Source organism: Diadema antillarum, unplaced genomic scaffold (genome assembly GCF_040938485.1).
Source record: "Diadema antillarum isolate AM-2024a unplaced genomic scaffold, OU_Dant_1.0 scf00000070, whole genome shotgun sequence".
Classification (NCBI taxonomy): domain Eukaryota; kingdom Metazoa; phylum Echinodermata; class Echinoidea; order Diadematoida; family Diadematidae; genus Diadema; species Diadema antillarum.
Genome location: NW_027270959.1, coordinates 1,893,110 through 1,916,103, shown reverse-complemented (window position 1 = coordinate 1,916,103; position 22,994 = coordinate 1,893,110). Strand labels below are relative to the sequence as shown.

The following is a 22,994-nucleotide window of genomic DNA, read 5'->3' as shown; positions in this document are numbered from 1 at the left end:
CCGTGAACCTAACCCTAACCCTAATCTCTACTCTAACGTTATACTTAGCCGGGGGTGATGGGGGGATGTAATTGCCCTGATACGCGTTTTAGTTGATTGGCCATTTTTCTGAAATTGATTGACAAAATTGATCAGAAAGTCTTTTTTTTTCAAACGATACTTATAACATATACTTCTAATGCTTCAATTTCTACTACTTTTACTCCCTATACCATCTACTGTTCCTTCGAACTCAAACAATGATGTAACAGGCAATTCATAGGAGCACCTGTTGTTTTATGGATCCAATGCTCTACATTAGCACTCTTACACTCTGAAACGATTTTCAAACTACATGTATACCATGAGTCGATGGGAGTATGAGTTTGTGGCACACGGGATAATAGCAGGGTGGTCTATAAGGGGTTTCAGCGTGTCGTTGCAATATGTTCACATTCTAGTGTGCAACATCCTGGACTCTTGTGCAACATCCTCAAAAGTCAGCAGCATGCTATGCAACATCATCAAACTGGAAACAACAAGCTTAGAATAAAATGTATTTAAACATGTGAAAAACATGTGCAGAACATAAGGGACATCAAACTACCTGGTGTCACATGCTAGATATTATTATGAGTGCAAAACATGAGAGAGAGCTTTAATGTAAGCAGTACAAATTAAGAGAGATAGCTGCAAAGATATTGCATACTATTTATGTGCTTGGTATGTGCGCTCCGTGCGCATGTAATTTCTGCAATATTTTCAGATTCTGAGCTTGCAACGTACTCAAATTTTAAGCTGTGGACCACCCTGTAATAAATCTTTATACTGAGGAATGACTAAAATGCATTGTAGTTTTCTTATTTTACTTGTCCATGCTTCTGTAAGAGATCTAATGTAGCCATGACCTCTGTTTGAATAACGAAATGCAGGTGCGATTTGCGTTGATGATTGGCTTTCTGAAGGCCGTAACTAAAAGATGGTTGGAGTGATGCAACCTTAGTGGAAATTGACTAAACTTTTATTGCTCTTTATTTCATAAATATAAGAGAAGTAAAGGCACTATACCTCCCCAATCACCTTCTTTCTCCTCTTCTTTATCATAAGTGTCATTATTTTTCATATTCACTCTTTTTCAAGCTGCTCCATCTTTTTTGTTAGTTCTCATCGCCTCAGACCCCCGAATCTCTTTACATAATTCTTCCACTTCATTTCATTCAGTTTTCATCATATTTTTTTTTTTTCATCGAGTTTGTAATGCGACCAAAGTAAACAGCAAAAGTACTTTGGCTGGAACAATACACCAGCAGCAACAACAAATGGAACATAGTATACCAAGGAAAAAGTGGTACATTTTGTATCCGTTTATCACTCCTACACGCCGTATCCTTCCCCGCCCACCACTTCCCACACCTTCGCTTCAAAACATTCCCTGGGCAGGACTGCTCCCAGGGGCTTCAAAAGTTTAATACAGTGGTGCATCAACTTGCGGGGATGTGATGTTCTCGATTTTTCCTCGGATGCTTTACAAAAAGCCATGTGCGACAGGTGCGCTATGTACAAAGCATGCAGTGCGAGGCATGACCGCGCGCCTGCGTACGCTGCGTGTATTATGTGTATTGTGTGTGGTCGTGGCCACATGAGAGCTCGCATTGTGCATGCACGTGTTACGGGATTCCCTGCTCTTACGCCTTGTTTGACCTCTCGGGCTCGTCTCGGAGATTATGTTGTCCTTATCCTGTGCATATTCGCTGTAGCACCACACACCCAAACTCCTGTAGCTGACCATATCCCACGCTGTGAAATATAGCGTCTTCAAACCCACAGTTCAGTTTAGTCAGGATCACCGTAAGCTATGGATCCAGGCCAGCTGAAATTATTGAAAGACTTTGTCACCATCTGCAAGGCGAAGCCCGACATTCTACACTCCCCACAACTTTTGTTTTATAGAGAATGGCTGGAGAGGTGAGACATGTTTGCTTTCGTTCCTGCAGGCTGAGTTCGGAAAGTTTGCCTTCTTCGCTGGTGTAATAACCAGCAAGACCAGCAGTGCAGTGCCCAGGCACAGCTTACTGGCAGTGCTTTTCCTTGTGATAAGCAGTTATGAGTTATGAAGTCAGACTCGCGCTCGGGAGTGACACTTTTCTAATTCTATATCTAACATTGAATGATTCATGAATGTTTTGACTAAACCCTCAGTAGTGACAAAGAAAGGCGTACAAATGAAATCTATAGTATACGTGGCATAACCATAACCAAGCAAGTGTAAAACACTGTAGGCCTAAGTGTTAATAATTGCTGTGAAGAAATCCTGACCTTGTTGCAGTGGTTCACAGGTCATGTCAATATTGTCAGTGCTAATTCTTTTGTTTGTGCTAGGCCCAGCAGGTAGCATGCAGGCCCATCATTCAAAAACAAGCCCAATATCAGTGGGTGTCTAGCTTCTACTCCGGCTGTACCAGCGAGACTGTCTGGAAAGATGAGTTATTTTGTAGTGTACTGTACGTGATATTGATGTCGCGTGTTGTATGGGCATATTTCCATAATGACCATATGATGCATCATAGGAGTAGGACATAGGGGGTTCTAACGCTACATGCAAATAAATTTAAATGTATTCAAAAAGCCTCAGCAAGATCTACAATTTACAAACCAAATGTCAATGTTAACCTGACTTCTGTTTGGCTATTTAAAAACACTGAGTGAACACAGAGTAGAGATGGTGAAATTTCTGGCAATTATGGTAGAGCCTATGATCTGGAGGCATGGAGCCGAGGTCTTGCTCAATCCTCAAATTCTGACCCATTTCAGTAAATTTACTTGTGTTAGAAGTTACATGATATTTTTGTCTCAGTTTTTGATGGCAAAACTTGCCGCATATTCTACGGAAATTGACCAACATGTATCAAACTACTAGTATTATTCATGTACATTGTAAATACACCACCCCACATTTTGAGGCATGCCATTGCCATTGATCTCACGAGCTCACATGAGCCTTGAGGAGGGGTCATTCACTGACAATTTAAGAATAAGAGCACAGGAATTACAAGTGGGTGAGAAGGAAAAGGTCTGAAACTCGTCACCTTCCATTCTGCTCATTGACATTGATGAGCAGTAGGAATGAAACAATTTGATCAGTTTATATTCACATGCGTGGTAATAGAGTTTTACTTTTTAGTGACATTTCGGAGGAAAATCTGAACATGCAATAAAAAGGATGTACATAATGTAAGTGGTTGTGACCTTTTTCTCTAACTTTGCCTTTGTCTTTCCTTCTTTCTGTATGTCTGTCTTTCTGACTGTCTGTCTGCTTGTCTTGCTGTGAATGTCTGTCCAGTCTTGGTGCAAACCTGCCACCCCCAGCAGCCTCACAGGACCAGGCTTCCAAGCCAGATGAGCAGCCAACGGAGGCCACGCCTGAGCCCCAGGCCACGCCCGAGACCACACCAGAGCCTGAGCCGGAGGCAGAGCCAGAGCCAGAGCCAGAGCCAGAGCCAGAACCAATGGAGGAACCAGAGAGCGAAGAGAGTGACCTTGGTGTGTACACCAGAGAGTGAAGAGAGTGACCTTGGTGTGTACACCAGAGAGTGAAGAGAGTGACCTTGGTGTGTACACCGGACAGTGAAGAGAGTGACCTTGGTGTGTACACCGGAGAGTGGGGAGAGTGACCTTGGTGTGTACACCGGAGAGTGGGGAGAGTGACCTTGGTGTGTACACCGGAGAGTGGGGAGAATGACCTTGGTGTGTACACAGGAGAGTGAAGAGAGTGACCTTGGTGTGGACACCAAAGACACCAGCTTGTAGCTCTGTTTTGCTTTTTAAAGTGAAAACATAGTTCTTGTATGGCTGCAGAGCTGTTGGCTTTTGCTGTGAAGATACATGTACATGTATACACAGCGTATGAAATGTGGGAAATCATGCTGTAATCACACAATTTTACTTCAAAGTAACAACATATATTTGCAAAATATTAGCCAAAAAGGAACAGTATGCCGGAAGTAATACAATCTCTGAGCTTATCCGATCTTGCTTTCTATGTAATGTTTCATTTTCCATTACATCAAGTATGATATATCAGGCCACAGTGGTATCCACTGTGCGCCTGAGTGAGTGGCACTTATATTTCATTCTTTTGAGCTGAAAATACTATGGATAATAACTTGATATTCCGGCAAATGGCGTCAGCCAGATAAGTTTATTGGTAGAGCTGTTTGATTTATTGAAGGCAAAATCATATAGCTGAAAGATAAATTACACTGTATGTTTTAGCTTTAACCTTTACCATGTGTTTGCAATTGACACACTTACTGGAATGCTTTGTATGCTGATCGGCACAAAGGTTTAGAAATTATGTCAAAGAATACAGATTACCTATTCATAGAGGGACCACATTTATCATCTTTCTGTTTATGTCCATTATGATATTGTTGTGGGAAAGTGTTTTTCTACACCAAGCTCAAAACATCCCATTTCATAGGCCACCGTTGGATGTTTCTGTAAAAGGTACAATTACTGTCTCTTAAAGCAAGGTAGAACTTTCATCATATTTCTTGAACTGTCTTGGATGGAAATTAGACAGTGTTTACTTGATTTTTTTTATTTTCACTGAGTATGATTTATCATCACAGACATTTATAGATAGGAAAGATATTTGTTGCAGAAGGTGTAGAACCTATTCCCTTTCCCAATCAGAATTCCTATCGTTGACCCAAAACATGTTGTAATGGCTGAAGAGTACTGAGTGGCGCCTCAATGATGATTTGTTCCACTTCCCACTCCCCTCCACTCAGAGCTGGACATGGAGGGCGTGATTGAGCCGGACAACGACGAGCCGCAGCCGATGGGAGACTCGTCCAAGGAAGTGACTGAGGAAATGATGGACCAAGCCAATGATAAGAGGTCCGAGGCCATGTCGGCCATGTCTGATGGTAACCTAGAGGAGGCGGTCAAGCTCTTCACAGAGGCCATCGAACTCAACCCTCACTCGGCCCTACTTCACGCCAAGCGGGCCAGGTATGACTATCCCCCTTCCTGCTATAAGAGAATACTGTGTATACTATGTGTGTACAGTCAGGTCAGGTCAGGTCAGGTCAGGTCAGGTCAGGTCACACCCGTAACATTTCTGCCGTTGGGGCACTGAGATATCCTTCTCCAGGTTTCCTTATCCTGCACCATTCTCACACAGATTTCCACCGGCTTCTCCACCCATATCCTCACATCATCCACCCAGTGTACAGTAGGGTTGCAAAATTATTACAAAGTAAGTATAGACAATTAGCTGCAGAAACTCCAACCCCAGGCTTCTCTCAAACTGGAGACTCTCCTGCCTGGTACCTCTAGCAAACTGAAGACTCAAAATGTATAAACATGTCCACGATATTACTTGCATCTTAGGTTCATCATAGGTTTGCAAATGTCACTAGGCAAGCAAAATTGGTAGAAATAAAATCAAGGTGAAAAAATCTGCCATGTACAGTACCTTCTGTTTGGAGAAGAGAAAACAATGATGCGATACGTGGAGATTCAGAGAGTGGTGTGAAGTTTACTTTATCTGGACGCTGCACACTGGCACTGGTCCAATGGTCCCTGATCAATAAATATCACTGTCTGACCAGTAACTAACCAGTAAAAAGTGGAAAAAAAAAACTTGGTACCTATTGGTCTGACCTGTCTGTCAGACAAGTAGAAAAAATGGATCAGTGTGCAGCCCTGCAGGTCTCTTTACGTTAATCCAGCAATTTTCTCTCTCTTTTTTTTTTTTTTTAACATTTTGATTTGCTAGTGAGAGAATGGTCTCAAACGTGAATTCAAAAGCTTATTACTAGATTCTCTAGGAAAAGTTAACCTGTCTATACATGTATAGACGAAGTGTCATATGACCACCTGCTTTGTGTGGTCACTGCAGATATACCATGATAGAAAATTATGTGTCCACTTAATACAGCCAGCAGCCATTAATTTGTTCTTATAACGAATCTTCCCAATATAGCATTTACCTGAAGCTGAAGAAGCCAAATGCAGCAATCCGTGACTGTAACAAGGGGATCCAGCTGAACCCAGACTCGGCCCAGGGCTACAAGTGGCGAGGGAAGGCCCACAGGCTGCTAGGCCACTGGGAGGAGGCCAGCAAAGACCTCCAGATGGCCTGCAAGCTGGATTACGACGACATCGCCTACGAACTCCTGAAGGAAGTGGAGCCAAATGTGAGTGTGACAGGAGTCACAGTGTGGAGGAAACATCTTGGCAAGCGTGAAATGAGACACTGTAAAAGTGGACATTTGTTGTGTGGAAATGTTTGCCCTTTTTTGCACTACATGTAACTAGTGAGAAAATGAAAATGTGCAAATATATATATTCTTGTCATACGTCGAGGTTGATAATATTTGATATTCAATCTCTTTCATTTTGCTGAATTAATAAAAACAAGTGAAATTCATTGTACCAAGCTGAGTGCAAAAAATACAGAAAAATTTCCACTTTAACAGTGGTGATAACAAGATATCTGATGATCCTTGAAATTAGAAGTAAGTAGTATTTTTTAGCAGGCCTGCGCTAGGTATGGTTTTGGAATTTTACCCCAATGTACGATGAATGAAAATATCAATCGCTCCAACCTAGGTCTAAGCGTCTTTATTTGTATTTTTCTTGTCATTCTTTTAAAATGTTGATGTATTTATCAAGTGTTCTTCTCTTTCTCATCTTGCAGGCAAAGAAGATTGCACAGCACAAGAGGAAATACGAAAGGAAGCGTGAGGAGAAGGAGATTAAGGAGAAGAAGGAGCGGATTAGGAAAGCCAGGGAAGCTGCGGAGAAAGCACGCAAGGTCAGAGTTCACGCTTGGATAACTAGAATGATGCAATGTCAAGAACATTTTCTTGTCTTTGTGATAATAGTGAACAACCTCTGTAGATTTCAAGTGAAATGTAATACTTGAGTTGGATTGTCTACATGGAACATAATGGCAAATGGTGTCTGTCATTGCATGAAACATGGGAGGCTATTAGTGAGGTCCATCAGTCAAGACTTTATACGTGAAATCTTTGTGCTAAAAATTAGATTAAGTGGTCAGTCAAAAGACAAATCTTGATTATCAGCTGCTCAGAACTGTAGAGTGTATAGTCAGATATTTGATTTTATTAGTAACGTACAGTATGTCATAGTGCATTGTAACCGAGAGCCTGGGATATCATGTTCCTCCCGTTCAAGACATAGAGACCTGACTTTAACCTGTTGAGAACAAGCTGATTTTGCTATAACACACATTTCCCATGGACACCTGCCCGAGTATACTTAGAGCTGGTCTTCGAGTTAAAGGGCTCGCAACAAGATTCTGAGATGTGTGTAGAAATCAAATTTGGTTGTGATATGATGCAAGCTGTCAGCCCTTCCACCTTTTAGATGCAAGCATCTCATCATTTTGAGTAGTGATGATGATGATAATGATATAAAGGGGATGTGGAAGCTGTTGGCATAATAATGATATAGTGGTGATAATGCTCGAAATGATAAATTGAAAAATGATTTTTGCAAATATGATGTTGATTTTCATGGCTCGATGCCAACATTTTTCTCTTGTGGCCCATTTAGGCCACTAAAATCTTTGAATGGGAAATTTTGATTGCCTGAAAAATAAATGGGTTGGCCAGAAGTAAAAGGAAACATAGCAGTCCATATTGAATCATAGTTGCCTGATTGGGCCACCAAAAGATGACCCTTTTTAAAACTTTTGACCCGACATCAATTTTTGGTGGACCCGGGCGACACTAATGTTGAGCCCTGATTATGATAATTTCGAGAAAAGATGATGATCCGGACGTCACTGTATGTACTGTGCATTTCCCCATCCCAAGGAGGAGGAAGAACGAAGGAAGAGGGAATCAGAACAGGGATTCCCGGGAGGGTTTCCCGGCGGCTTTCCCGGCGGCTTTCCAGGTGGCTTTCCAGGCGGTTTCCCCGGTGGTTTCCCCGGCGGCGTCCCAGGCGGTGCTCCTGGCGGCTTCCCAGGTGGTGCTCCTGGTGGCTTCCCAGGTGGTGGTGCTGCCAGACCACCACCAGATGAAGGATCACCCGGTGGAGCTGGAGGGGGATTCCCCGGCGGGGGATTCCCAGGTGGTATGCCTGATATCACCGCCATCATGTCCGATCCAGAGATTCTTGCAGCATTCCAGGTGAGATACATTAAGCTGTTTCGTATAGGTCTTAAAGAGGAAATCTACCCCAAAAATAAATAAACCTCAAAAGAAAGAGAATAATATTCCATACACAGCAATATAAAAATGACAAAAGTCGGATATGAAATAAGGAAAATATGACATTTTGAAATTTCACATTTTCTTGAAAAAATTTCTTGACCAGTCCTTATGATGTTATGAGCAAGTCAGAAACTGTACAGGTGTATATTATGTGACCCTGCATCACAAAACCAACAAAAAGTTGACATGCATTTTTAGTTTAGAGCAGGTTCTGAAAGAGCAGACTTGAAGCTTTAAAATGATGTATAACTCAAATCAAGTGGACTCTCCTATAACCTATGATCTTAATATTGGAAAGAAAGCTCACACTCTGGAAAGTGTGAACTGAGAAAAGAGGCTTTGAAGTACAGGGTCTATTCACAAACAAAAAGTAACAGGATATTAAACCACTGGTGCAACAACAATGAAGGGATTATCAGATTAAGCTGAAATTGAGCATGCTTTACTGACACATTCTGTAGATGATTAATGCCAACTTTCAAGGCAGTAGCACCATCCTTTTCAAAGTTATTGGAGTTGAAAGTGAAGAGTATGGACGGTTTTTAACCCGTTCCATGCCAAATTCTGAAATCCCCATAGATTTCATACACAGGCTGCCAGGTTCCCTTAGGAATGGGTTAAAAAATGCAGAGGACTCTATAGGACAATCATAATCACACTTTTCTACCAAAAAGTGTTAGAGAAAAACTGCTGTAAACACAATTTCTTGTTCGTTTTATGATCCCCAAATTTAGTATAATGTAGAAAAAGACTTGTTCTTTTAGAAAATATGAACTCAAGATTGGCTGGGTTGACCCATTTCACCTACATGTATTTTCAGTCGTCACACAAAATCAGTGAGTGCAACTTTTTGTTGGTTTTGTGATGCATGGTCACAAATGCTTTATATTTCGCAAGGTTTTTATTTTCATGGATTTTGCAAGTCGTGTACTGTTCGTGAACTTAACAACGCGCAAAACTATTAACCCAGTTATTGAATGCGTCTTGCATGCCTACATTACCCCATTCCTGACTGCACCTCATGATTGCAAATTTGACCACTTGCGAAATTGTCAGGAAGTCCCGATTCGCAAAAAAAAAAAAAATAGACTTGCTGCCATGATGTATACAATAATGTTCAAGACTCTGCTCTGTCATGTTTACTATTAAACCAGAAACATCCGGGGCATGAAACTTTTGAAAATTGGTGTGGACTGCCTTTTTTTGCAGTATGAAAGTTTATGGAATCGCCACTGGCATTCAATGCATAGTGTAGACAAAGCCTTTATTGAAACGAATCTTGGCTCCTCCCCAAATTTGGGGGAGTTTCATGCATGCAAAAATTTCTGGTTTTACTGTAGTTTATCAAGAGGAGGCAAAGTGCAGTCTGTAAAACGTTGGGGGGAAAAATAGTAGTGAGAACAGTTCCTCTCTATTACATTGAATAGAAATGTGACGTCATATTTGGACTCGCTGTGTTTCTTTCCCCCCTGGATAGGATCCTGAGGTCCAGGCAGCTTTCGCTGACATCAGCTCCAATCCTGCCAACATGGCCAAGTACCAGAGCAACCCCAAGATCGCCAAACTCATCGAGAAGATGCAGTCCAAAGTACGGACGGGAGCTGATGCCGGACCTGGGGCCGGGGCTGGGGCGGGGGCTGGTGGCGCCGCACCGGGCGGCTCTGCCGGTGGAGGGGGTTTCCCAGGAGGCGCTCCCTTTGGCAGCACCCCTCCTCCACCACCCCCCTCGGGACCGGGAGAAAGCACACAGGAGGTGGACTGATACCCCACTACTTTGTAGCACAGTATGGGGGACCATTAATGCCCTTTCATTCTCTCTAATGACTTCATCCTCACAGGTCTCTGTGTATGGTGTTGTCTACTGGTGTGGTGGTGCAAAATAAAGCTCAACAGTCATATACATAAACATATATCTACATACACATTGTATATGTATCGCATATGTATAGCTAACATTTCTTCACGATTTAGTAACAGAAATGTGAAAGACAGATAAGCCAATTATTCCAAAATTCGTATTGAATTTATTTTGGGGCAGATGGTCATAAAGCAAAATATGTTTTTTCATCCATGTGTGATGATGATGTTCGCTGGTTTATTCGAAACTGGTTTAGTGACCACCGATGTGTAAATAATTCTCACCTGTAACCTGAAATTCATCCCATTCAAGGTAAAGTGCATGTCATTGAACCAGTGCTCAAAGCCTGTTTCTTAGAAATTTGTAATTCTGTTTTGCGTAGCCGATTTTATCGGGTGGATGTGATTGCACCATTCTTCATGTACAGTGTTAATGAACTACTGACATGTTGTGTTAAAGCATTATGTGCATTTTTTGACATCTTTCCAAGTTAAATTGAAATGTGAGTGTTTAAAGACCAGTGAATGCAAAACTGTTTTTCCTGTATCGTAACGTCATACGGTTGCTGTATGAACTTAATCTGTCGCAGAACCAAGCTGGTATCTAGCTGTCTCCTGCTCACTGATTAAGATATGTTTTTTTAATAGGGATAGAGGCTTCTGAACTTGCATCTCTGTGATGATGAAAACAAACTCAAAGTTAGTTTTCTTCACTTCTCTTTTTCATTTTGATCATGAAAAGTTGCTGCATTTGAGAGTAAAAATCATGGACAAAATGTCATTGAGGGATTTGCGGATTTACGAAAAGCAGGGTGCCACTGTTCTGATATATCTGCCACCCTGTTTTTTTTATTTTGCAGTTTTCAAGTTTTAGAGGAAATAAATTGTTTACGGTGGAAATTTTTACATCATTTTGTGTCATATTAATTTTTTCTCTCTTTTGGTCAGATGACTTGTGCTGCTGAAATGTCACCAGTGATAGCATACTCCACTTGGACAAAATATAGCAAACAAAATATTTGCATGATTATTTTTTTTTTTTGTGGTGTTTTACATCACATGGAATGTATGAAAAGTTTGACAAAGTGAAATATTCCACAATGGTTCTTTGATGTATTTGATGTATACTGGTAATTAGTTTTCTTCATTTTAATGACATCAATTGTTTTAAGTCAACTGTTTTAGATTTCAAAAACCAGATTATCAAGGGTCTGAAAATCAAGACTAGCACTGAACTGTGTCACCCTGAGAAGTTAAACAGTGGGTTTGTTCTTATGAAACTGGAAAAGATAGTCATAGAAATGTCCAATGTTTGAGGTAAAACAACGGTTAGCTATACAGGTGCCCATTATAAGAAGTCCCTGGTACTGGTAGTTTTCTTTCGTTAAATCGAAATTTCTTTGTAGCTGAACAAAATAAGTATTACAGTACAGTAAGTAGATCATTTTGGGACCTGAATTTTTACTTCGTCGTAGCTGAAATTTTATTATAACTGTGTCCAATATAACGGGAGTGCATTTTATTGTCAGATTTTGGCAGTTTGTCAAATTCATCTTGGATGGTGTATCCTTGATGTAATGACAGAAGTGTTTTGAGCTCAGTAATCTGGGGGGGGGGGGGGGGCGTGGGCGGAGGCCCATTTGAACATGGATGATTTATGCTGGCATTTTTTTTTTCTTAATGTGATATTTTCAAGTACATTCATACCTGCTTTCTCCCATAATGGGCGATACATGCACATTAGGCATATTACAAAGCCATACTGAAAATTGTGTGGGTTTGTTTGTTTGTTTTTGTTCTTTGTGCTATTAGACAGTGTGGAATTTTATAGGTGGTTTGCTTCAAAGATTGGTGAATTCAGCAACACAGACTGAAAATAAGTTGTGACTTTTCTTGATTGGACATATTTACATGGTGAGATATGAAGTGTCCTTGGACACTCAAAGTAAATTTCAGTGGAAAAATTGACCATGAGGTAGATTGTGAATCATTCATGTCTTTATAAAGGAAATTTAATGTGCACATATAATGTACAGTGTATGTTGATTTCAGTATTGATTCTGTGATTATTTTGTATGAATTCAGCTCTTTTTTTGTTGTCTCTTTTTTTTTTCCTGTAAGGAATTTTGTACGGTGTAGATTGTTGTCTTCAATAATTTGTGCATGATTTTTGAAATCATATCATGGTGTAGAAATTATCAGGAGATATCAATAGGAACTGTAGAAACAAGAAAACTTAAGAAAATGCAAACAGTGCATAAGAGAGTGAATGCCAAAAGTCCAGTCACAAGACAGTTCTGGGGATATTTGCATCATAAATATATTTTTCATTTCCGTTGTGAAATGGGCCATTGTGAAATTTTTAACATAGAACAGCTTTTGTCATGAACAGACTTTTTTTTTTTTTTTTTAGGGCAGACTTTGGAGAGATATGTGTTAGACCCATTCCAATTTCAATTTCCCTGGACAGACTGAATTGTGGCATTCTGATGTCAGACAAATGGCAGTGTGATATGCTGGGCATGTGATAACTACTTGGCAATGCTGCACACTGGCACTGGTCTGACAGTCCCTGACCAGTAAAAATCAGTGTTGGAACAGCAATTTTTTCAGGAATGGACAAGTAAAAAATAGGAAAACTGGGTACAACAAATGTCAACAATGTAGCACTACAAATCTTGCAGCCATTGAAGTCAAAGAATGAAAGTGGATCGAGCAGCTCACAGCCAATGAAATTAATTGTTACAAGTGAAACAACTGGCCAACAACCAGTGAAATGTATTGTTGCATGTTAAACATTCAGCCAACAGCCAATGAGATTTGATTGTTGTATGTTGCAGAGTCAGCCAACAGCCAATAGGATTGATTGTTGCATATGGCACGGTCAGCAAACAGCCAATGAAATGTATCTTTGCATGTGGTGCATGTGGCACTACACGTATCAGCAACCAGCCAATGAGATGGATTGTTGTATATTGCACAGTCAGCCAACAGCCAATGAGATGGATTGTTGTATGTTGCACAGTCAGCCAGCAGCCAATCAAATCACAGAGATTTTCACTCTCATCTGACAAGTCCCCACAGAGTTAAGCATTATGTGTTCAATACTGTGTACCCTTACTCAGTTGCATTACAAAGCTTACTATGATTAATGCACGGGAAATCCTCAAATATTGATATATTTGTAGGGCTTTACTTACTGTAACTGCCTTCTCATTATGCCCAAATCTTTGGAATCCTATGTTCCATTATTGTGAGCATTGCTTACAATGTATCTGCAAACATCTAGTTGTGAGTAGTTGTAGATGTCAGACTGAAAAAAAAAGAAAGAAAGTATTTTAGCACCATTGGGTAGTCTCACTTTGTTCTCATTTAGTCAGGGCAGAGTTTGAATGCTTCTTCTATAACTTTTATTTCAAATTCATTTTTGTATTGTTACATATTGGCAAGAAAATTTTGATTGACAAAATTAAAAGAGAAAATGTATCTTGCAATATGATGACTGATGCTCCTCTGTTTTTTTCTTTTGCCAGATTGTTTGTCGAAAGGTTATCAGGACCTTTTTCTTTACTTCAACAGTACAATAACAACACAGACAAGTTGGCAAACACATTCAAATGTTATACTTAAGCCATACTGTATAATTGTCAAAGCTTGTTGTTCCTCCTGACTACGAGAATATTTCATTTCATTAATTTCATATTATTTCCACAACTTGCACAACTGGAGTAAAAAGAAAAAAAGAACAAAAGGAAACAACATGGCAATCAAATACATTACAGAGTGTGGACTAAGAAGCAAAGGCCATTGACCTGTCAAGGCTTCTGCCCGAGTAAAAAAGGTAACATTATTATGATTAACACCAAGACAAAACAGTACAAAACATAACAAAACAAAACAAGCACTATGATCCTAGCATCAATGTAAATAAGCTATTTTGGAGGAAGACACTATTGATATGATTTTGCAATATATTCTTTGTTTTCTCTTGAATGAAGACATAGAAACACACTGCTTAATATAAAAAATGCACACTGTAGCAGAATCAACTGTATTTGATAGAGACTCCGAAGGGTGGATTATTCATGTACTATATATGCATTTCGCTGAGTTTGCAAACTGTCCTGTCAAACTCCCGCCAGTCAATGTGCATTCCGAGTGTTACCTTGGTACAGGTATTGGTAATTCTATGAAAAGTTAGTTCATTGTACTTTACATAATACATGTGCATACATGTAAGTGTAATACATCTATACATTGTAATTTTGATAAACAACACTAATAGGAGTCGCTTTTACAAAATCTGATTTGAAAAAGTGATTTCATTAATTTCAAAACGAGACGAAGGTACCTGTAGTTGTTGTTACTGTTGTAATGTTTGTGTGTGCATGTGTGTGTGTGTGTTTCGTGAATGAGTGTAACTGAATTTTTATGGCTTTGAAGAGGGAGTGCCTTTGAAAGATATGGGATTCAGATACCATACTCAAGAACTGACTCGCATATATCCATTCGTTCTTTTCAAGAACTGTAAGGAGCTGTTTCAGCGCCATCTGTCAGAGTGTGCGGGAGCATTCCGTAACCGACTAACGGTTGATCACAGTAGCTAGTCTTGTTCTTTATATTCGTTTTGTGCTTGTAAATATCTGTAAATAAACTGTATTATAATGTAAATAACACAGTCTGCAATAATCTTCAGCTTATTGAAGGAGGCAGACTTAACCAGAAGAAGAAGAAGAAGAAAAGTAGAAGAAATCTATTTCACATACGTATCAGGAAACCATGGAATAGTTTACCAAGAAACTCAATAGATGCACCCAGTGTCTTCAGTTTGAAGTTGGTTTGGATAGATTCTGGGACAATAAACCCATCAAATTTAAGTTTGACGCCACTCCACCTGGCCATGGCCCAGCTCATTTCAAGAAGGATCACTGAACCTGGATCTGAGTGATAGAGGCTCAGCCTGCGTTCAGAATCATCCATAGGCAGCTGATAGGTATCCATAGGTATCCATAGGTAAGAATATTCCTTGTGTGGAAATCGGCGTTCCCGTTCCCATGGCCACGAATTGTGATGTCATCCCTTGTCACTGCGCACTCATGCGCGTTGTACGCAGTTTGACTGCTGCCTATATACACGGGAAAATTATGACGCGTGCGCAACATCAGCGCGCCTGAGTGCAGTTATACGCTACGCGCTAGCTAGCTATGGTGATAGACATCTGTAAACAAACAGCTCTCTTTTCGTCCTGACATATTTATCGCAAGGTTCTTTGAACGATCTTGTGGTCGATTATTGTCACTTGTCACGGAAATCGAGTGCCTACGAATCTCAAACAGGTTAGTCTAACTGTTTTAGTGCCCGATTGCATTCAGACAGAAAGTGGGCAAAAAAGAAAAGAGAATATTTCAGTAATTCGACCTGAAAGGTTCATCATGAAAAGGACCGTCATCACACTAAAAGACAGCAGAACACCACATAAGGATAGCAGTGAATACGTGCAATGATAACATACACAAGGGCTTGACTCTGCATTACAATACATTGTTGGTTTACATTGTTGTAACGTTTGACTGTCGTTAGTGTAGTAGTGTTACACGTCCCAAGACTCTCGTCACTAGTTTCTACAGTAGATGTTGAAGAATTGAAATAAAACACCTATCTGTTAGGATTTGCAAAATTGATTTTATTGCAGGATTTTCATTAGGGCCTACTGAGAGTTTTCAAGTAGCGTCCAATCTGTAAATAGTGTAATAGAAAATCTAGTGTAACGTAAAGTGTAATCATGACAGGCCCCGATGTCAAGGGTGTGTGGGCGTGGCAGTTCCTCGTAAAACTCTTGGTGAGCCTGTAGAATTTGAAGCAATTAGGCCTATTTATCTATGCTATTGAAACACAACTAAATAGTTACAGAATATTTCCAATGCATTGCCACACGCAACTTACATAACTAAGTAGAAGTGCCGTATTTGGCAATGTCCAGTGCGACAGCTAACACTAACAACAGCGTGGGAGATGGTAATTTGTGATATCAGTCTAACACTCAGGCAGTGACACTAACATTAGGCCTACCCTTAAAAAGAGAGGGAGAGAGAGAGAGAAAAAAAAAACTTTATGTTGTCTAGATGTCATGATAGTTTGCTCTTGGAGAGATAGAAAACCTACTACGACGTAGAGATCTTCCTTCAAAATCTAAGGGTGATTCAGATTGACACTGAATTAATAGAAAAAACACGACACTTTTATACACAGTATGCTTGAGTCTGACGTGCAACCTGCCATGGATTCCCGCTCGGCCTCGCCGCATAGACGCCAAACAGCCGTATACCTCGCTGGAGAACTACTTCTTAAAAGCATGCGAGATTCCTTGGAGATAGAACAGTACAAGGAACGGCTTGGGGTAAGTAATCTTGTACTAATCTCCATGCATAGAACTTTATCATAGGGATATAAACATAATTTCATATAGAGTCTATATATATCCAGATAAGAGTAAAAACAGTTGTATAAACACCAACGCAAAACTTTCACATTTGGATTTTTATATTGTTATGTAGACCCGATAAGAAATTTCATAATGATGTTTGGCAAAATAAACTGAAACTTTTATTCCATTTCTCATGGAAAAATAGCTTCTTCTAGCAAAATCAATCCCAACCAAACTCTCTGAGAACTTTATCAACCGGGTTTCCATTATGTTAGTCTGGATCTAGCCTGGTCGGCCAAGCTGAATGTTACTTTCTAATTATCAATTAACAACTAGACTCTCTTTACGATAGGACCCTACGATACAGTAACTGCAGTTACTTAGCTATTTGCAGTAGATATAATCTCTATCTTATCTTGGGTATCATTGCCTTTTCCATATTAGGAGCTGAGCGGCAAACTTCAACTTGCTGAGAGGCGACTGTTCACGGCAGAACACGAGGCAGGAGCTTTAAAGACTCTTGCTAAAGTGGCGTGTGGCTCTTTAAGAAGAGCTGAACGAGCAGAAGAGAGATTCGGACTTGCCGAGGAGAAAGCGAGACTTGCCGAGGCTGAGGCGAGTCAGGCGGTGGAGCGAGAGAGACTTGCCGAAGACAGGGCGAGTCAGGCCGACGAAAGGACGAGACTCGCCGAGGCTGAGGCGAGTCAGGCGATGGAGCGAGAGACACTTGCCGAAGACAGGGCGAGTCGCGAGGAGCTACGAGCAAGACTTGCCGAGGCTGAGGCGAGTCAGACGGAGAAAAGGGCAAGACTTGCCGAAGCCAAGGCGAGTGGGGCCGAGGAAAGGGCGAGACTTGCCGAGGCTGAGGCGAGTCAGGCGGCGGAGCGAGAGAGACTGGCTGAGGACAGGGCGAGTCGCGAGGAGCTGCGAGCGAGATTCGCCGAGGCTGAGGCGAATCAAGCGGAGATTAAGGCGAGACTTGCCGAAGCTTGGGCGAGTGGGGCCGAGGAAAGGGCAAGACTTGCCGAGGCTGAGGCGAGTCAGGCGGCGGAGCGAGAGAGACTTGCCGAAGCCAGGGCTAGTCGTGAGGAGCTACGAGCGAGATTCGTCGAGGCTGAGGCGAGTCAAGCGGAGAAAAAGGCGAGACTTGCCGAAGCCAGGGCGAGTGGGGCCGAGGAAAGGGCGAGACTTGCCGAGGCGCAGGCAAGTCGAGCTGAAGAAGGGAAGAAGATCGCCGAGGAAGATGTTCGATCTGCCGAAGAGAGAGCTTGGCAGAAGGGTAAGCAGGCAATGGAAGCCGAGGAGAAGATTCGACGACTCCAAGACAAGATGCAGACCCTGGAGACGGAACTGGCTGAAGCCAGGAGGCAAATAAACCTAGCCCCTCACCGTGCTCAGGTAAGATCTTTGATATTTGTCCAATAACGACACATCGTTTGCCTTAAAATACTGTCTTAATACTGCATAACATATTATTGTGTCTTCTGTGGCCAACGTCCTTAGAGCAGTTTATATCACTGGCCAGCTTTGAAGTGGCTTCTTCTTGATTAATGTAATGCCAGAACTTTGCTAATAATGTTCATCGATTCATTCTCATCTAATTCTCTTCATTTAGGGTCACGATTCTCGTGGTTTTGTGGACGCTTCTGCTCAGCCTAAATGGTGAGAAAACACACTACTTTTATACTGAATCTTTTCATACCTTCGACCCTTTCATATACTATATCTGAATTTCTTTTGCTTGAATAGAATAGATCTTTTTTTAATCATAGTGTAAGTAGATTCATGTTTTCCCAATATGTGTATGACGGCGTTCAGTCGCCTCTTTTTTTTTTCTATCTATCGATATACTATTGTATATTTCAGACAACCACATAAGATAATTACAATATTGCAGAAAATGTTCCAGAGATATCAAACAGCGAAAACATTCATTTTAGAAGACAATTTAGCAAAGTTTTTGACAATCAAAATTAACTTCTGTATCTGTAACACATTTTACCGTCAGGTCATATCAAACCCCTCAAACATCTCAGTCCAGCACCCTTCTTAATTCCTCGTCCACCTCCTCCACCACCTCCTCATCGTCTACATCCTCACCAAGTCCCCCTGGTTTCCCCATCGTCTGGCGGTTCCATACATCAAAGACCGAATCCTCTCTGTAAGGACACACACACACACAGACACACACACAAACCTTGAATATTTCTGTCAATGAACATTTTACTGAATCAGAATCAGCATACGCTTCAATAATCTTAACATTTTTCAAACTGTTTCATGCGAAGCATCAGTCAAACATTACTAAACGGAAATGAACAAACTATACGGCCACACTCAAATAATATATTGAGAAACATTGAAAGTGTAAACACACACACACACACACACACACACACACAAAAACAAATGTATAAAATACTCCTCTTATCAGATTGTGATGAGTTGTCTTTCGACAGTGTTTTATGATTGCACGCGACATCAGTGTTATTAGTAATATACGATTGATGACGATGTCGACGTACATACAGTGTATACTTAGTACCTAGAAAGATGAAATGACTTTCAAATTACAGAAACACATCATAAACTTTGTAAAGAAAAAGAAATTAAACAACACTGGAGAATCGTCTTAGAAAATCAGAAATTGACGACTGAATACAAAAATGAACGTGCCTATGTTTTCTCTTTGTTTTCTTTAGATCTCCTTCTGAACCTTCTCTGCAAGGTGTAGTAAGTGGAGCCGTTGCCAGGGGCAACGGTGCTACATCATCATCATCATCCTTACCTTCGACATACGTGTGGGACCTGGCCGATCTGAAGCCATTCACCGCCTCGGGCGGTCCGACCATCTTGGGGAGCGGGTGCTACGGCACCGTGTACCTACATCGCCACCGCTCCTCCGGCACACCCATCGCCGTGAAGACCATGATCCTACCCGACTGCCCTCGAGCAATGAAGGCCAAGGTAACCAGCACTTCCTACAGTATTACCAGTTTTTGTCGAAATCTTGAAAAAAAAAGTTGATGTACACATGTACTATGCAGGAAAAGCAGACAAATAAGGACATAGATCAATAAAAGTCGAAAGAGTTAATTTCGAAAGAATACAATTTAGAAAGATAGCACATGCATCTTAGTGGAAATCCTTTAAACTGTGGACGTCACAGACTTTGATTCTTTGCGTGGCATTAAGGTAATAAGTTTGCTAATTGTCATCCTTGTATATCAGGTGCAGAAGATCGCTAGGGAAGCCTCTCTGCTGGACTTGTTCGGTCGAGAGGAGTTCTTTCCCCAATATCTTGGCTGCCTCGAGGTCAGGGTGGGATGTGTGGGTCTGGCGATGGAGTTTGTTGGTAAATAAACCTTTGCAGGTTCTTAATCTTCTTCATACTTCTATACCAAGCAGCTACGGGTTTATCATTGCCATTTTTGGCTATCTTGGTCTATGTCCGTTCACTCATCTTCTCGCTGAGTCTTTACTCTGTCATCCATTCATCCCTCTATTCATTCACTTATTCATTTATTGATTCATTCATACATACATTCATACATACATTCATTTATTCATTCATTCATTCATTCATTCATCCCTCCATTCACTCCAAAAATAGTTTTTAATTCCTTTTGTGTACAAATATTCATGGAATTTGTAGTTAATAAATATCAAATCTATTCTCCTTGTCTAAACTCGTCTTAGATTTTTTTTTTTTTAATGGTGGCATTCATATCAGCAATTCCCCTACGTTAAAGACGAGAGGAAGAAAAAATGGTTGGTAATTGCTGCAATCAACAAGCAGTGTAAAACATTCTTTATCATGAGCCGCCAACTTTTCTTATTCATTGCTGTACCTTGTCCGCTATACAGGAGACCCCAAGACCGGCAAGACGTTTACTGTTGGGAAGGCAATCGCTGGTCATGTACCATCAGTACGTCATACCGATTGGCTACAGATCGCCCTGGATTTGGCGTGTGGCCTCCAGGTCATTCACAAGAAGGGATATCTGATGAATGACCTGAAGGGAGACAACGCCCTTCTCTACATGCCACCCACAGGTTAGTCACGTTTGTTTCTTTCTTTTCGTTTTCTTTCTTTTTTCTTTCCAGAGTAGAACAAGTTTTATTCGGTCATTTATTTGTATAAGTGACCATAGATATTTTTCTCCCACAGAGGGATCGTTAAGCAATACTATCATCATTGTTCTTAAAGTATATATAGGTTGGAAAAATGAAACTGCAAAAATTGGGAGTGCTCTTCAGTTTACGAAAAAAAAAGGAAGCGTGTAATCTGTTAAACTTCTACATCTGCAGACTTGTTTTGCTTGGAAAAACCACAACGTTTGCAAAAAAAACAAAAAAAAAAACGATAAACAATATGAAGGGAAAATAGCTGGACAGATTTTGAAATTCTTCTCAACCGACTTCAGACTTCACTGTGTACTTGTTCCCTTTGAAGACAATTCTTTCTGATTCTCCCCAGGTCATCGATGGCGGGCCAAGATCATCGACTTTGGTCTGGTAACATCTAGGAGCGACCAGAACTTCACCCGATTCTGCGACCACGTCAAGGACAGGTACCGTCGAGGCGAGATCTATCGACATATTGCGCCTGAGGTTGCCCTCCACGACCAGCCCAAGAGCGTCCACAGCGATGTCTTCCAACTCGGCCGACTCCTGTGGGCCATGGGGATGTCGAGTGGCGACAATGACCTGACCGACATCGGGGACGCCTGCCGGAGTTCCACGCCCGTCTATCGGCCTGCCATCGATGCCGTCGTCGACGAGCTGAGGGTGATGATGAAGTAAGCCGCACTGCTGTCCATTTAATGATTTTCAGACTTTGCTTTCAACCGTTCTATTGACTAATGATAACAAAATAATTAGAAGATTCTCGGGCTAGATACGATTATATAAACAAAATGTCCTCAGATATCGAGTGCATTGATTTGCAGTTGGAACGCAGCAAAGTAACAGCAAACCGGAAAAACTCTGAATGTAAACCATATCATGTTTATTCGGTGACGCTATCGAGATATAATTTGAATCAGTGATTAATATCATTAATCTATTCTTCAACAAGTTTGTGCATAATAATGTAACCCAAGCTGACTCGTGAAAGGTTATTGCCCAACTAGGCAAAACGAAGCAAACGCATCGGCCAACAAACAAAAGAATCAAATGGATACCATTCTTAGATACGCAAATATGCAAAAAGTTCGATTTAAGCAAAGTTTGTAAATCATTTGTGGCTGCAGTGTAGAGGTAAGTACTTTGTATATATTTCTTCATTTTCTCCTAACATACTAATCCGGTTTTCAAACAGATACCACAAAAAACCTTGAAAGCAAACGATGGGAATGAAAACAAATATATCCAAGAAGAGGCTTTTAAGAGCTTAACTTGAGACATCTACAAACCTACTTGATGTCATCCGGGAAAGGTCTTAATTCATCAAGATGGGTTTGAATCAGGATTGCCGAATATAATTTGAAGAAATCATTTTGCATCTGAGATTCTCAGTTATTCGAGAGAATAATGGTAATGACAGGAATAAACGCAGTCACGCTAGCCAGCAAAGGTATGTTGTACTCAAAGTTCAAAAAATGACCTTAACATTTCGAGAGCGTTTATCACAACCTCACTAGATAGAAATTGGAGATGGAAAGATACAAGGTTGTCCATCACAGTGATAAGCGGGGCGGGGCTTGTCACACATTCCTTCAGAAAGATTGCAAATTATGTCCTTTTATGATCATCAATTCGATAAAAATTCATTTTGATAATGCGGCTGCAGATGTGTATTCTGATTAAGAGAGCCACACACCTTTAATAGTATTGACTGACGATATCAAATTATTGGGAGATGTTATTTCAATATTGCAATAACAAATTCTCAGTAATCGAATGCAGTGAACTGCAATTGGAATGCAGCTAATAAACATGAATCCAGATTAATATGACTGTCCATGACATGCTTATTTGGTGACATTTTCCAGACTGGCCAATTATATGTGGACAAAACGAAGCAAATACATCAACCAACGAATCAAATTCTATCTATGTGCAAATAACTCCAGTCAACATGGTCAAGCAAAGTTTGTATATCATTCGTGGCTAGAGTGTATAGAGGTAAGTATTTTGTATATAATTATTTCTGCAATTTCTACTAATCTGAAATCTTGTCATTCTATTGAAAAAAAAAAGACAGAGGAAGAGACTGCAAGGCATATCCGGAAAGATCTCAAAAAGTTTGAATTGACACGTCTGCAAACCTATGGCTACGAGAGTTGAAGTTCATCACAAAGAGTATAAAACAGAATCGTCAAATATATAATTCGAAGGAATCATATGAATCTTGTAGACGATTCAAAAGAATAATAACATGATGTGCAGGAAAACAATGCAATCAGGCATGCCAACACTATAGTTCTACTCTTATCAATGTTCAAAATTAGCCTCAACGTGTTCACTTACAGTTG

The 22,994-nt window shown here is 40.7% G+C and overlaps 1 protein-coding gene across 1 annotated transcript; it reads left to right on the top strand.

Annotated features, from left to right (window-relative positions):
• Positions 1–1,727: 1,727 nt before the first annotated feature.
• On the top strand, positions 1,728–10,872 carry LOC139716781 (hsc70-interacting protein-like). Its single transcript, XM_071628314.1, has 7 exons — positions 1,728–1,944; positions 3,320–3,519; positions 4,773–4,995; positions 5,972–6,185; positions 6,689–6,805; positions 7,833–8,150; positions 9,712–10,872. Exons 1-7 carry the CDS (start codon positions 1,835–1,837, stop codon positions 9,994–9,996), a joined length of 1,467 nt encoding a protein of 488 aa, XP_071484415.1. The 5' UTR covers positions 1,728–1,834; the 3' UTR covers positions 9,997–10,872.
• The last annotated feature ends 12,122 nt before the right edge of the window (positions 10,873–22,994 follow it).